The following is a 14069-nucleotide window of genomic DNA, read 5'->3' on the forward strand; positions in this document are numbered from 1 at the left end:
TGTACCATTATATAGTTCCATTTTTAGAATATCAGTATATTTTCTTGTGTTCACAGTTGTAGACTCAGTATTTTTAATTGCTTTCTGTAAGCCAATTCAGTTGTTTCTTACATGGTTATTTTTTAAAGATGTTTTGTGGCGTGCCATTTAAGAAAATAAAAATGTCAAAACTCTCAGATTTATGAGACAATAGGAAAAGTATTTTTAGTTTGTTATTTAGTAATTAATTTTTTTCCTAAATAATTGATGACTTCCTTTGTATGTATTTTAGGTTTAAAAACCAGAAATATTTTTGAAATATTTCCTAATACTTAAGGAGCCTGTTTTAAAATTTGGATGTTAGCATAAGCATATTGGTTGGTTATTTTTAAATTTGAAGTGAAAATGATATTTTTAAAGATACAGTGGATAACTCAATTTATTAGAAAGTAAAAAATCAGTTTAAGACAGCTTAAATTAATTTTAGTTTTTAAGTACAAAAGGAAATAGATGTTTGGGAGTTTCAGATAAAGTGCCAGTACTGCCTAGTACCACAATCATGGTATTCGCCTGAATATTAGTGGTCATGTTTGATATGTAGTGCACATTTGGTGTCGGATGTGTGGGGTAGCTTCTGTGCTCTTAGAATTCATAGCTTCAAATGGCCTTGACTCTTATCATTCTTATACACATAAAAATATTATAAATTATTTATTACTCTTAAAGCTGAGGTTTTTTATCTTACAGTTTTTCACATTTAGTAGACCTAACATGAATTGTGGAAATTGAGAATCTTCATTCAGTTTACTTATCCTGGAAAAGCTTAAGATGAAATTTGTAAGATGAAATTTGATAGTCTTAGTGATTCTATGTTACCAGTTAACAGGGGATAGCAGTAAATATTCAAGTCATGAGGATTAGAATATTGACTAGTCCAGCTCTGTGCTTGCAGTTTTTCTCACCCCACTCTAAGATCATACTGTATTAGGATCACTAAAACAACAAGAAGGAATAAACAATGGCCTGTTGTTGGTGAAATACTTCTGTCTTTAAGAGCATTGATTTTTCATGAGGCTCATTTTCACCAAGTATTGAACTCTAAATTGGTGTTGCTTTTTTGTTTCAGCATCAAAGCTGGACGACTCCTCTCTTGCATTCCATATCAGCTGTACACCAAGCAGTCCAATGTGCAGAAAGGCCTCAACTTTAATCCTGTATGCAAACCTGAGGATCCGGTGCCAGGTCCAAGCAATATAGCCAAACAGTTCAACAACAGGGTGTAAGTTTGTCTAGTTTGGGAATACTACAAAGCTGGTTTTTAGCAGTGAGTACAGCCCATTCTCTGCTGAAGACATATTTTTATGATGAAAGTTTCATAAATAAAATGTAACAAGTTTTTCCAGTCATACTAGATTCTCATGTTATACTAATGGATCTTAAATTATTAGACTTTTTTCATGGATTTTCATGAAAATAATTATTCCCCACAAGTAATTTTTTATAGAATGTTGCTTTCTCAAAAACTGAACTAACTACACAAGCTATACTTTTGTTGTGTGCCATGCATAGACAATTCAAAAAAATATTAACATTTCTAGGTCATTTTTGAAAAATTTAAAATTTATAACTATAGTTCTAAATTTGTAAATATTTTATCTCAAGGAAGTATAGTTGGTGAGCCTTGGTTGTAGAATTGGGAATGAATCTAGACTTTATTTCATGTGGCTGATTTTAAAAAAAATATTGATTTAAGCTTTAATTGTGATAATCCTAGGTAAATTGGCTTCACAATTAATTGGTGTGTTGCCTTAACTTGTATATCAGGTGGTTCATTATCATTAGCCTTCTCCTTATTTATTAAATTACTTGCTCTGGGAATTGGATATATTTTTTTCCAGAAGACGAAGAGTCTAATTAACCTGGAAGGATCCAGTATCACTACTTTCTGTAATTTTTGTTGTTGTCATTTGTTATTTAACTTTTACTCATTTATAAGCATATTCAGGAGTTTTTTATGTTACCTAAAACTTTTAATTTTTTTAATGTAATGTCAAGGTGTACAACATACAATATCAGAAAACCTTTTCACAGAATACATAGCTTCATTTTTTTTCTTACCCTCACTAATAAGAGTATAAAATAGAAATATGCTTTCTCAAATTCTCCTTTGTGACAATTTTAGGAAGAATATACCCATTAGATTTTACTTTTTTAATATATTTATGGCATTGCCTAAGAAATGTATATCTACCAGTGATATTTCCAGTATATTTATTTAATAGCTACTTTGCAAGTGTCCATTTGTCTAGGCTGAGAAACTATAGTACAAGAACAATGTATATTGACTGTTTTTTGCCAGTCTGTGCATTTCTGTTGTATGTGTTGCTATTATACATGTAAAGAATCTTAATGTTTTTGGCAAAGAAAACAAGATGTAAGGCTTTTCTCACTTACTACATCACTTTGGTTGTTTTCTGAGTTTATTTATTTATTTATTTACTTTTGGTATGTTCAGTACATTTTGTAAAGTTTCTTTGAAGTGTTCTTATATAATTTTTTGTTCCCTTGATTTCTCTTTATCTCAAGGAACAGACTTTCTCGGACACATTAGGTTTTCTTTTTTTCTTCTTTTAACCATTTCCAGTTTGTCCTCTTTTTCCCTTTCACTGGTGTGATCATATGTGAGGATTGGATCTACTCAAAGTTGCCTGTCATGTTCCATGAGATGGTTAGCCAGAGCCCAAGCCAACCCAGAAATGGGTGGTAATGTTTAGCTTCTGACTCATGTGACTTTTTTGTGTAGTCAGACTGTAATAACTAATAAACCAAGTTGTTATTAGAATGAGGGAGTTTAGACAAAACTTGGTAATTTCACTTGTACCCTGGTACAGTGTATGGCATCCTTCATCCTGTGCCTGAGCTATGATTGGATTGATGCTGTGGACGTTTCCAAGTAGAATGAATTACTGCTTTGTAATTCAGGGTTTTGTTTTTTGTTACTTAGATGATTCTTAAGAATGCAAATTTTGTCTTTATTACCAAGCATTACTAAACAAACATCTAGAGGATCCAGGATATAAATTTAGCATGGTATTTGTTATAGGTCCCGCATTTATAATCCTGTCATCAGGAAACTTGGTCCAGATTGCCTTGGACCACTCTGGCATCTGAATACGCTTTTCTTAGAAATGAAATGTCATTTCCCTTGTCAATAGGGCAAGTCCTTGTTTTTCTCATTATAAATTTTATTGAATAACCCCCTCATGTTTCTAGATATAAATTTTACTGAATTACTCCCACACATTGACCCGGTTCTTACTTTTTATCTACTTCTACAGCAGTCAGCTCCATTAATGGGTTAGTCAATACAGCCTGAGTTTTTTCCCTGACTGAACCTAAGTGGCCTCACAACTTTGATCCCATTGTAACAGTATTGGATTTAAAGTGTTTTATAGTTTCCTACATAAAAACTAAAAGTAAAACTAGGAATAAGAATTCAAGTAAAGTTTTTAATCCATTTTTATCGAAGTTATTTGTGTTAATTCAGCAAATATTTTTTGACTGTGTAGTAAATGTCAAGCACTGTGCTTAAGAACTGGGCATTTAGAGCTTATAGATTCTAGTTAATTTTTTTGTGAGAAAAGTAATTGAAAACAGTTTTTTTGGTTTTTCTTCAACAATAAAGATTCCATTGTATTTCTTCTTTGCGACTATCTGAAATGAAAATTCTTTAAAAACTAAAAGGCTGTTATTCTAGAATTTTCCTAGTTACCTTGCTACTTTGTTTTAGGGAAGAATTATCTTTTGTCGGGATAGAAAATATAAAGTATGTGGTTTAATTTTTAGTTTTTAAAGAGAGAAATATCAAAATGTGTGCCACCAAGAAAACATTTAAATGAAAAAATTGTTTTAGCCTAAACGTCAGACCTTTTTAACTTAATTTTTTTTCCTACTTTAGAAATCACATAATTAAAAAGATTGAGACAGAAAATGAAGTCAAAGTCAATGGAATGAACAGTTGGAATGAAGAAGATGCAAAAAATGATTTTAGTTTTGTGGATCTAGAGCAGACCTTTCCAGGAAGGAAACAAAACGGAGTTCCGCATCCCAGAGGGAGCACTGCTATTTTTAATGGACACACTCGTAGCTCTAATGGTGCCTTAAAGACACAGGATTGCTTGGTGCCCGTGGGCAACAGTATTGCCAGCAGGCTTTCTCCAGACTCTGCGCAGGAGGAGGAGAAGGCTGAGAAGAGCAGCACTGACTTTAGAGACTGCACTCTGCAGCACTTGCAGCAAAGCACCAGAAACACAGATGCTTTGCGGAATCCACACAGAACTAATTCTTTCTCATTATTGTCTTTGCACAGTAACACTAAAATCAATGGTGCTCACCACTCCACTGTTCAGGGGCCTTCAAGCACAAAAAGCACTTCCTCAATACCTACTCCTAGCAAGGCAGTACCTTCAGTGCCATCCAAACCTTCAGACTGCAGTTTTATTTCAGACTTCTATGCTCATTCAAGACTGCATCACATATCAATGTGGAAGTGTGAATTGACTGAGTTTGTCAATACCCTACAAAGACAAAGTAGTGGTATCTTTCCAGGAAGGGAAAAGTTAAAAAAAATGAAAACAGGCAGGTCTGCACTTGTTGTAACTGACACAGGTAGATACTAAAATTGTTTTCTTAAGAAACAGTCATGCTTGGTCATTTGTTCTTATGTTATTGGTATTCTGATCAATACTAAGTTCTTATAAGTCTCTAGGAATGTCAGGTTACATAAATTACAGTAAGTATAATAGATTATAGAAACGTTCTTATTTATAAATATTTTTTAAACAATTAGATTTAATTGTGGCTAACTGAAAATTTTCAGGTATTTTAAACAGTAACGTGGTTGGGATTCTCAGCATTCATTCCTCATGTAGACTTTTATCAGTTATGGAATTTTGAACTGTGTAAATATGACATATATTCAGTGCTTAAACTCCCATAAGAATGAAATTGGTTTGGTAAGAGTAATTGTTAATTTCTAGAAGTTTGCATCATAGTGATTTTTAAATAATTTTGAGATATAGAATTAAAATAACAAAAATTACAGGGATAAACTTTTAGTAAGATTAAGTATTTTCACATGTAAGTAGATTGGTTAATTGTATTTTGGCTATTAGTACTTTCCTTGTCATCAAAAACAGATGCATGCAACAATAACAGGCTACATTTCTGTGCCAGTCATCATAAATTAGTATCTGGTTTGAGGTTTTAGTTGCTGTTGCAGATATAGGGGTTTTTTTAGCGGGAGAGATCTCAGAGGTTATCTAGTATTACCCTTTAACTTATAGCGATGGAGGCTGAGGTACAAAAAGAAGCTTGTGGTCCTGTTCTAGAAAGTGAAAGAATCTCTCCTTTTGGGTTTTCTTCTGTTACATTTTATTGTGTTTGATGTATTCCTATGTGTTTTAGTCAAAAACTTTTGGTATTTGTGAAATATTTCAGAATAATGTTATAGATATTGGATTATCCTTACATTATATCTTGGCCTTGTAATCGGAAGGTCATTTATTATAATTGTGAGTGCTTCAAAGAACTATTATGAATTAGTTTCATAAATGGGAATAAAATGAGAAATTTTGGTATTGTATGGAAGCATTTGGTAGATACTTGGTTTGTGCATTCTGTACTACAATGTTTAAAACCCTTATTTTGGGTTGTTTATGTTTATAGAATACTTTTAAAAAATATGTTTATACCGCAGAATTGTGATTAAGATTTATTTTATAAATCATTTCTTGAGGTAATATAGAAGGTAGCAAGGAAGTACTTGGCTTTGGTGTTAGATAGCTTAGCCTAAATCCCAATCCTGGCTCTGCCACTGTCACTCTGCAGGACCATGGGCAAGTTAGTGGACCTTTCTGAGCCTCAGTTTCCTCTCTGCAGAGGAGTGATAGATACTCAGTGATGTTTTGCCTCATGGGGTTGTGAGCTTAAGAAAACATGAACAAAGGTTCAGTGCCTCGAACATTGTGAGAACTATATAAATGCTATCATAGTCACGGTTTGGTAAATGGAATGATCCAAAACCTTTGGGGGTAAGTCTAAGTTTTTAGAAGCCTATTATGAAGACTATCCCTCATTACTAACATTCTTAAACCTATCTAAGGAAAATTCCTTCGTAGAATCAGAACTTTTTACAAGCTCGGGGTTGTTTCTTGTGTATCTTGGAGGACTAGGGGAGAAGGCTAAGAATGAGATTGATGATAGAGAAAAGTTCTGGTTTTGTCTGTATTCGGGTTAAAATAACCTTAATGAATCTGTGTAGCTTAGGTGATTAGAAGTCATTGTCCATAGGAGAGGACACTCACCTTTATCTCCTTAAATGTGGCATATATGCTTCAGAGTTGATTTTTAGTAGTATTTAATGGTGTAAGGAGAAAAAGATCCTTTAGTATAAAGATTTTTGTTTTATGGACAATTTTTAAAGTATATCTACTTAGAACAGCAGCATGGTAATCTGAAGGTTCTGAAATCAGACTTCTTGGAATTGAATCACATCTCAGGCACTTAGTAATAGGCTGTGAAGTTAGCTTCACATAACTCAATGTATGAAAATACTTTCATACATATATTAATAAAATATAATCACAGAAATAATTTTAAGATAAGTTTTCATAAACTATTTTAATTGACAATTATTAGAACATAGGCTAGGAAAACATGGTATCTTCACTATTTATCTATCATCTATTTGTCTATCTCGTTTATCTAGCTGCCTTTCACTATTGACCAGGATTCCGCAATTGCTTTAAAATTATGTTAGGAAACTAAATTTTTATCTCTGAATTACTTTTAGAGCTAAAGAAACTTAAATTTGGCTTCTGTTGAGATGGTAGAAATAATCTAGTAGATTCTTTAATTTTTAAGACTCTATCCTACTTGTAAGCATCTTTTAAATATTTCTAAAATTAACTAGACCTAATTTTTTTAATGTTAAAAATTAGTTTGGGGTTTGAATACTCTCTTTTTCCTTCTAGGAAATATGTCAGTATTGAATTCACCCAGACATCAGAGCTGTATAATGCATGTTGATATGGATTGCTTCTTTGTATCAGTGGGTATACGAAATAGACCAGATCTCAAAGGTCTGTATTCTTGTTTATGTTTTAAGAATATTGATAACATTGTTACAAATATATATTCAAAGGGTCACAAAATCTTTTTAAAAAGATATTTATCCTGATTTTACTTGGGAAAATCTGCTTGCTTCCGAATTTTCTGTACTCTATTATCAAGAAAGATGTAGGGAAATTAGAAAATTTTTCCTTCTTCCCAAAGACATCAAGTCTTAAGGGGAGAATATATCTTCAGCTGAAGGATATGTTATCGATGACTAATATAGGCAGGGACCCATGTTGGGCAGTTTCTGTATTTTTATCTGTATTCTTACTTTGTTAATGGAATTTTATGGTAGCCTATATGTTTGAGACTTGGGTCCCTATACTTTCTTAGAGCAAAGAACTTGATTAATTGCCCTGATACAGGTGAACACCCTTCCTTTTTTATTGTAGAATAACTTTGTATTATTGAATAGTGCTAAAATATGTTGTCCTTGGTAGTCTTTGTTTTAATGAAATTTCAGATATTTGTGAGCTAGTCAGTACTTTTTAAAATATTCTGGAGTTTTCAGTAATTATCTCTAGAGAGAACTATTAGCATTTTCTTCTGAGAGTCAGTTCTTCCCTTAAGTGAAAAATAATTATGGCACAGAAGCTGCTGGGTTAAAACCAGGGCTTTATTTTATGAGTGGTTGCTGCTCCAGCTCCGAAAGTTTTTAGAATGTTAAATAATTGATTTTCCTAGAGTAATTGTATAAGGCATTGTTGATTTTTTTTTTTTCATCCTCACAGCAAATACATTCAATAAATATATATGAATTATCCATGCTGTTGCTTTACAAGATATGGTTATCTTGTTACTTACCACACACACAAAAGGAAATGATACATGAAAGTAACTTTATAGCTAAAGCAAAAACTGATGGGCTGTATATTCATGTTTGATGGTCAGATTGTGATTCCTAGGCATATACATTTAGTTTTTCTTGCTGTAAAATTGAAAAATAAGTATAGATGTTAACCCTACTGTTATGATACCAGAAATATTAAAAAATCTATATATATTTAATGTTTTTCTTTCCCCAACCCTCCAGTCTGAGTTGCCTGTTTTCTACTATAAGAAATAATACAAAACCATGGAAAGCTAAATGACAGTGCTACTTTTAGGTTGAATAAATGTATCAAAATTGTTACAAATAGTTTACTTTTTTGGAGGTGCTAAGAAACTTAGATGATGTTTGCATGGTGATTAATAATCTTAACTATGAGCTTCTTTAAAGATTAATGCCTAAGTAAAGCTAAAGAAAAATGTCATAATTTAAAAATCATTGGAAAAATTTTCCTTTACATGTTGTTAACATTCCTGTACTCAGATGTGGAAATAATTTAATCTTTTCCTTACAGGAAAACCAGTGGCTGTTACAAGTAACAGAGGCACAGGAAGGGCACCTTTCCGTCCTGGCACTAACCCCCTGCTGGAGTGGCAGTACTACCAGAATAAACTCCTGAAAGGCAGAGCAGGTACAAATGAGCTCCCTTTGAAGTCTTAGTGCTCCTGTGGACAACTGGATTTTACTGTTGATGCTGCCGTCATAGAAATGAAAACAGAGTTGTAATGATAATTAGCTTTTTCAATCAAGAGTTTTAAGGATATCTGTGATATCTTAAAGCAAAATCTGAATGTAATAAAAATGACTGGTTTATAGTTACTCTTTGTTGAATTGGATAGTGATATTTTCCTGGAACAGGAAGTGAAGAATGTTTTAAAAGATGTGATTAATTTGCTTTGTATAAGATTAGATTGGAGATTAAAAGTATGGATATCATTTTATAGAAGCCTCTGCCTAACTTGAGAGTAAATTACTAGTCATTTTGTCATTGTGTCACAGTAAGGACACTGAAGTTTGTGTTGCTCAAGATTTGTATGAGGAAGGTGGAATAAGAAACAGAACTTTAATTTATTGAAATAAGAATGTAAATACCAGTAATCATTTCCTGTATCTTTTATTGAACCTATTTTATATGAGAAGCAACATGTTTTTTCCTCTCTTGGCTTTTACATTTTGGATATCAATAAACAAAAATCATAAGTTACACTAGTCATACCACTTAATTAAGATTTTTATGTATCTATTACCTTTTTTCCCCTGAGTAAATTTGCTGATAAATGTTTGTGTAGAAATTAATTCTTTTATACAGATCAGTTTCCTCGTGGATGTCTTGCAAAGCCAAAAAAAATTTTTTTTAATTAGTCTTTCAGAAAAATATTAATCAGAAACTAGTCAGCAGTTAGATATACAGTGAAATGGAAGACACGCAGTTTGGTTTTATCCCAGTTACTTCATTTCCCTTGTTTGTCAGTTATAAAACCTTGGGCATATTTTTAAAATAACCCCAGTGAAATTAAGACAAAAGGAAAGCCAGTGGACATCTCTGAGGACCTTTTTTGGAGATTATAGTCTTTTTGTTGGCTTTAATTATCTATTTACATGGTATAAATACGAAAGAAAATAATTGTAGATACATATTTATGCTTTTGTGTACATATATTTTCCAAGTTTTCCAAAGGTTACTTTTTGGTCTTTAAATCTTTTCAGAGACTTTTGAGATTCTAGAATTTGTGTCATGAGTAGATCTTGGGGTAGCTATTATTGAACTGGTTGAGATTTAGTTGTATTGTGGTATGGGATAGTTTCTCAAGTATTGGTAGTTTGGTTTTGTGGTAGGTTGGTTTTTCTTTTTGTATTTTCTATGTGGTATTAAAAAGATAAAATCTTTAAGTTCGAAAACAAGACATAAATAGCTTAAGGAAGTAAGTACACAATACTTGTCACGTATTGGGCACTTAGTAAATGCTGAGTGAATGTTGAAAGAACAAAAATACCATATGTACAGATGCCATAGGGTCTCCTAGTTACTCAGTGCTCGGTTTCTGGGTTGTGTTTGTTATACATGTCCTGATAGCAGCAGTCGACATCTAGAATTTTGACCTTGACAAGCATGCGTTCTTAGCAGCAGAGAGCTAGTCCTCTTTTGTCTTTCCTTTCATCACAAACAATCTGACCATAAATGATTTATTAACAGAATACTGTTGTCGGTTACTTAATTGTCTTCATCAATTTAGCCACTAGATTTTTTAGAACATTTTAGCAACCTTTAATAATTCACATCCCCTTTACATCTAGATTTGGATGGTAAACCAGAAGATAAATTTTAGGAGAAATATTTAAATTTTACTTGCCGTTGAAAATGGTCAAAAGTAGATTTTCTTTTCACTAGAATAGGTGAATATCATTGCTTTGTATTTTATACTCTTGCTTTAACTTGATGTCATTCACTTTTATATCCTAAGCCTTTGACCCATTAGAAGCTCACTAAAATCTTTGCTACATATAAAATGAACAGACTGTCCTTTATTGTAAAATTTGATTACAACTAAGCTTGTTCTCAGAACTTGTTTTTTCAGTGCTTTTGTTCCACTTTCCTTGTTATTCCCTGATCTATCTTTCTCTGAGTCATTATTGTTAATAGGCATGGCACCAAATATAAAAATATTGAAGATCAATGTAGGAATCTTTGGCTTTTGTGCACTATCTTTTAAATAAAATCAGTTCTCATGTTTTGGCTTATATATCTGGGGAAGTATCAGAACAAATAGCATCTTTAGTCCTTTTTAAAACTTTAGTTTCTTAGTCATCATATTAAAAAAACTCTTTAATTAGACCAGAATAACCAGGGGATCTCATCCATCCATGACTTCCTTTGGAAGATGCTTCTTGAGCAATACTCAGTAGTGACACTTCTCATTGATGATCTCACTATTTGGAACCATTTATGCTCCAAATTTCATGGTTGGGGCCTTTTACCCCTTCCTGGATTCCGAGGGTGCAGATGTTTTCTATCCCTTCAACAACTTCAGTTTTCATTCTAAAGAACAACAGTTTTTAAAATCGTGTTAGTCATAGATTTATTCTCAGCGATTTCTTTTTCACAGACTTGGGTCCTGGCCTCTGATTTCTCCAACCGTTCCTCCACATTCTCCATGTGCCCGTCTAGTTTGTCAAGTTTTGCTGAGCAGTTCTCTACTTTGCCCTCCAGTGAGGACAGTGTGTCCCTGCATTTCCCTGAATCTCACATGAAGCAACTCACTCCGCTCGTGGAGGGACCCACGCACTCTGCTGCACTGTGGAACAGGTCAGCCAGCCCAGTGAAGAGGAACACGATGGTGCTGCCTCTCAGGCCAGGGCGTTGGGGGCGCATGGACCACAGAGACTGTTCTTACCTCAAACATAAGTTTTCTGTAATTTCCAATCTTAGGTTAACTAGCCCTTCAGATATCAAAGTCACATAACTCTCCAATTTTTAAGGCATAACTCATGGTTATACCTTTTTTAAGGCAGCTGGTTGTTTGTGGCAGTTCAAGCTTCAACACTCCTTTTTTGGGGTCTAGTACCACCCTCTGTTGAACTGTGACACTGACAATCCTGAAATTCTTACAGATTTTCAGCTTAGATTTAATGGACTATTAAAATTTATACTTAGCCTTTTAAGACCCTTCAGAAAGGGTAATCTGTTCTGCATTCTGTCTTTAATTTATAATAGTGTAGCATATGTTATTCACATTATGTCAAACCATAGCTCACGTTATGTACTCTGCTGGTTTTTTGTTTGTTTGTTTTGGTGCAGGTAGGATTTGACCCCCATGAGATGCCAGTGCTCAGAGTTTGATTTGCATTTATGCTGTGTGTGTATGGGTGCTGAAATCCAGAAATGTTTGTAGGGGTTGCATAGTTAGGTGAAAGATTTTGCTGATTTCTGGTCAAACCAGGGAGAGTTGTTTTCGCCCACGAAGCCAGAAACTTTGCCATGTTTCTCCGGTAGTGCATTAACTTAGCTGATTTTTCATGGAATGTTAAATGTAAGAGAAATGCTGGGGTTGTTAGTTATATGTTGTTACTGTATACTCAAAATAGGTTTGTCTAGAATTAGCTGAACTGATGTATTTTGGTCTTGTTTTACTAACGGTATTTTTGTTTATAATAGTAGTGATATGGCTGAGATTGTGTTTTTAGAATGTGATGTTTTTTACCGCGTACTCATCTTGGATCCTAATAGTATTATCCCAAGACAGTTATGACTGAAGTTGTGTTTTAAACTATTTCTCAATTACTAGGGAAGCTAAAGGTGGTAAAGGAAGTAAAGTGGCATGCAGCCAGTAGGCTCTCTAGATTATGTGCTTTTGTATTCTTGTATATTAAGAGATATTGGTGAACTGTACTATTTAGTCTAGAGTTGTGTTCTGTAAAGCAATTGGTATTCTGATCACATTTGAGTGTTTTTAATTGAATATGCATTGTTAAACCAAAAGTAGAATTACCTGAAAGGTGGGGGTATTGTTGTGAAGCTCTTTTGCCTGATGTGTGTGTGTTTAAAAGCAAAAGCTTGAATTTAGGATGAAACCTCTTTATGGTATGTGACCTACTAAATTATTGTTTGATCAAATGGCTGGTAGGAATTTGATGTTTGTTGAACATGTTAATTAGCTTTAAGTTCTACAGATAGTTCTTTTAGGAAACAGCAAAGAACATTCGAAGAAATTTATATTTTCCATTATCTTTTTCCCATTACAGAAAAGAGGGGGTTCATCTCCCTGTTCACTCCTCATCCTTGTCCACCTCAAGGGACTGTGTGTTATATGATATTTTATATTTATCTTTTGGTGTATTTTTTAAAAATCTCTATTAAAACAGGACATTTGGAATTTATAAGTTTTTGACTGCTGATGAAGAATATAATAGAAGCAACCTATTCTAGAGTTGTAGTTTTCTTTTATTAGATATGTAGATAATACCAATAGCTATATTTGGAATTTACTCAACATTTATATATGAAAGAAATGAAAAACAAATTTCTGGAATAAACATATAATCATTAAATTTTATTATTTTTAAAGCAGATATACCAGATTCATCTATGTGGGAGAATCAAGATTCTGCACAGATAAATGGAATCGATTCTGTTTTGTCAAAGGCTGAAATTGCATCTTGTAGTTATGAAGCAAGGTATGTAGCAGTTAAGTGTATTGTAATTCTTAGTGAATAATTTGGTTAATCATTTTTATATGATCTTTTGATGTGGATTCAGACAGGCCAGTCAGGCCAGTGATTTAAGTATGTTACAGATATGATATAGAAAGAAATATTTTTAGCCTTAATCCCTTCAGTTACCCGCTCCCCTTCTCAACAAATCCTAGATAACTTTAAATAAATAACTTAATAGTTCCCTGATGAGAACCAGTAGGCCCTACAGTGGAAACCGGAAGAAATTGGGCATTGTTATTTTTATTTCTTTCAAAGCACTAAATTAAAGAATTAGATTTTTTTGAATAGGAGAAGACCTTAATATTTGTTTACACTAATCTTTTTTTTGAGATGGGGTCTTGCTCTTTTATCTGGACATGAGTACAGTGGTGTGATCATGGTTCACTGCAACCTCAAACTCCTGGGCTCAAGTGATCCTCCCACCTCAGCCTCCCAGGTAGCTGGGACTACAGATGCATGGCACAATGCCCAGCTAATTTTTCTAATTTTTTGTAGATATTGGGTCTCACTATGTTGTTCAGGCTTGTCTTGAACTCCTGATCTCAAGTGATCCTCCTGCCTCACCTTCCCAAAGTGCTAGGATTACATGTGTGAGCCACCACCGCTGGCCCAGAGGGAGTAATAATTAATTTTTAAACATCTCTTTTTTTTGAAGTCTGTCTTTCTTTCTTTCTTTTTTTTTTTTTTTTTAATTTCCAGGTAACCAAACACAGACATTTTTGTCTTTATAACACAGTAAGCACTTTCATGTTTTTGGCAAGTGTTACTCAGTAATTAGAAAAAGAAATAAGGTCTTAAATCAGTTATATTTTTCAGTCTTGATTCAAAGTTGGGTTTATTCAAGCAAGTACAATCTGAACAAAAAATATTTGAA

At 33.3% G+C, this 14069-nt stretch overlaps 1 protein-coding gene across 4 annotated transcripts in view; it reads left to right on the top strand.

Annotated features, from left to right (window-relative positions):
• Window positions 1-14069, top strand: part of REV1 (REV1 DNA directed polymerase) — an 87428-nt gene that overhangs the window by 48971 nt on the left and 24388 nt on the right. The window contains exons 5-10 of one of the 4 annotated variants that reach the window (XM_069494701.1): window positions 1106-1258; window positions 3938-4647; window positions 7014-7121; window positions 8499-8615; window positions 11089-11288; window positions 13048-13156. In XM_069494701.1, the coding sequence (XP_069350802.1) occupies window positions 13068-13156 (89 nt within the window). In that variant the 5' untranslated portion in view covers window positions 1106-1258; window positions 3938-4647; window positions 7014-7121; ... (1 more) ...; window positions 11089-11288; window positions 13048-13067. The remainder of the gene's footprint in view (window positions 1-1105; window positions 1259-3937; window positions 4648-7013; window positions 7122-8498; window positions 8616-11088; window positions 11289-13047; window positions 13157-14069) is intronic. The other 3 variants (XM_069494702.1, XM_069494699.1, XM_069494700.1) reach the window with 3 other exon arrangements.

Source organism: Eulemur rufifrons, chromosome 19 (assembly GCF_041146395.1).
Source record: "Eulemur rufifrons isolate Redbay chromosome 19, OSU_ERuf_1, whole genome shotgun sequence".
Lineage (NCBI taxonomy): Eukaryota > Metazoa > Chordata > Mammalia > Primates > Lemuridae > Eulemur > Eulemur rufifrons.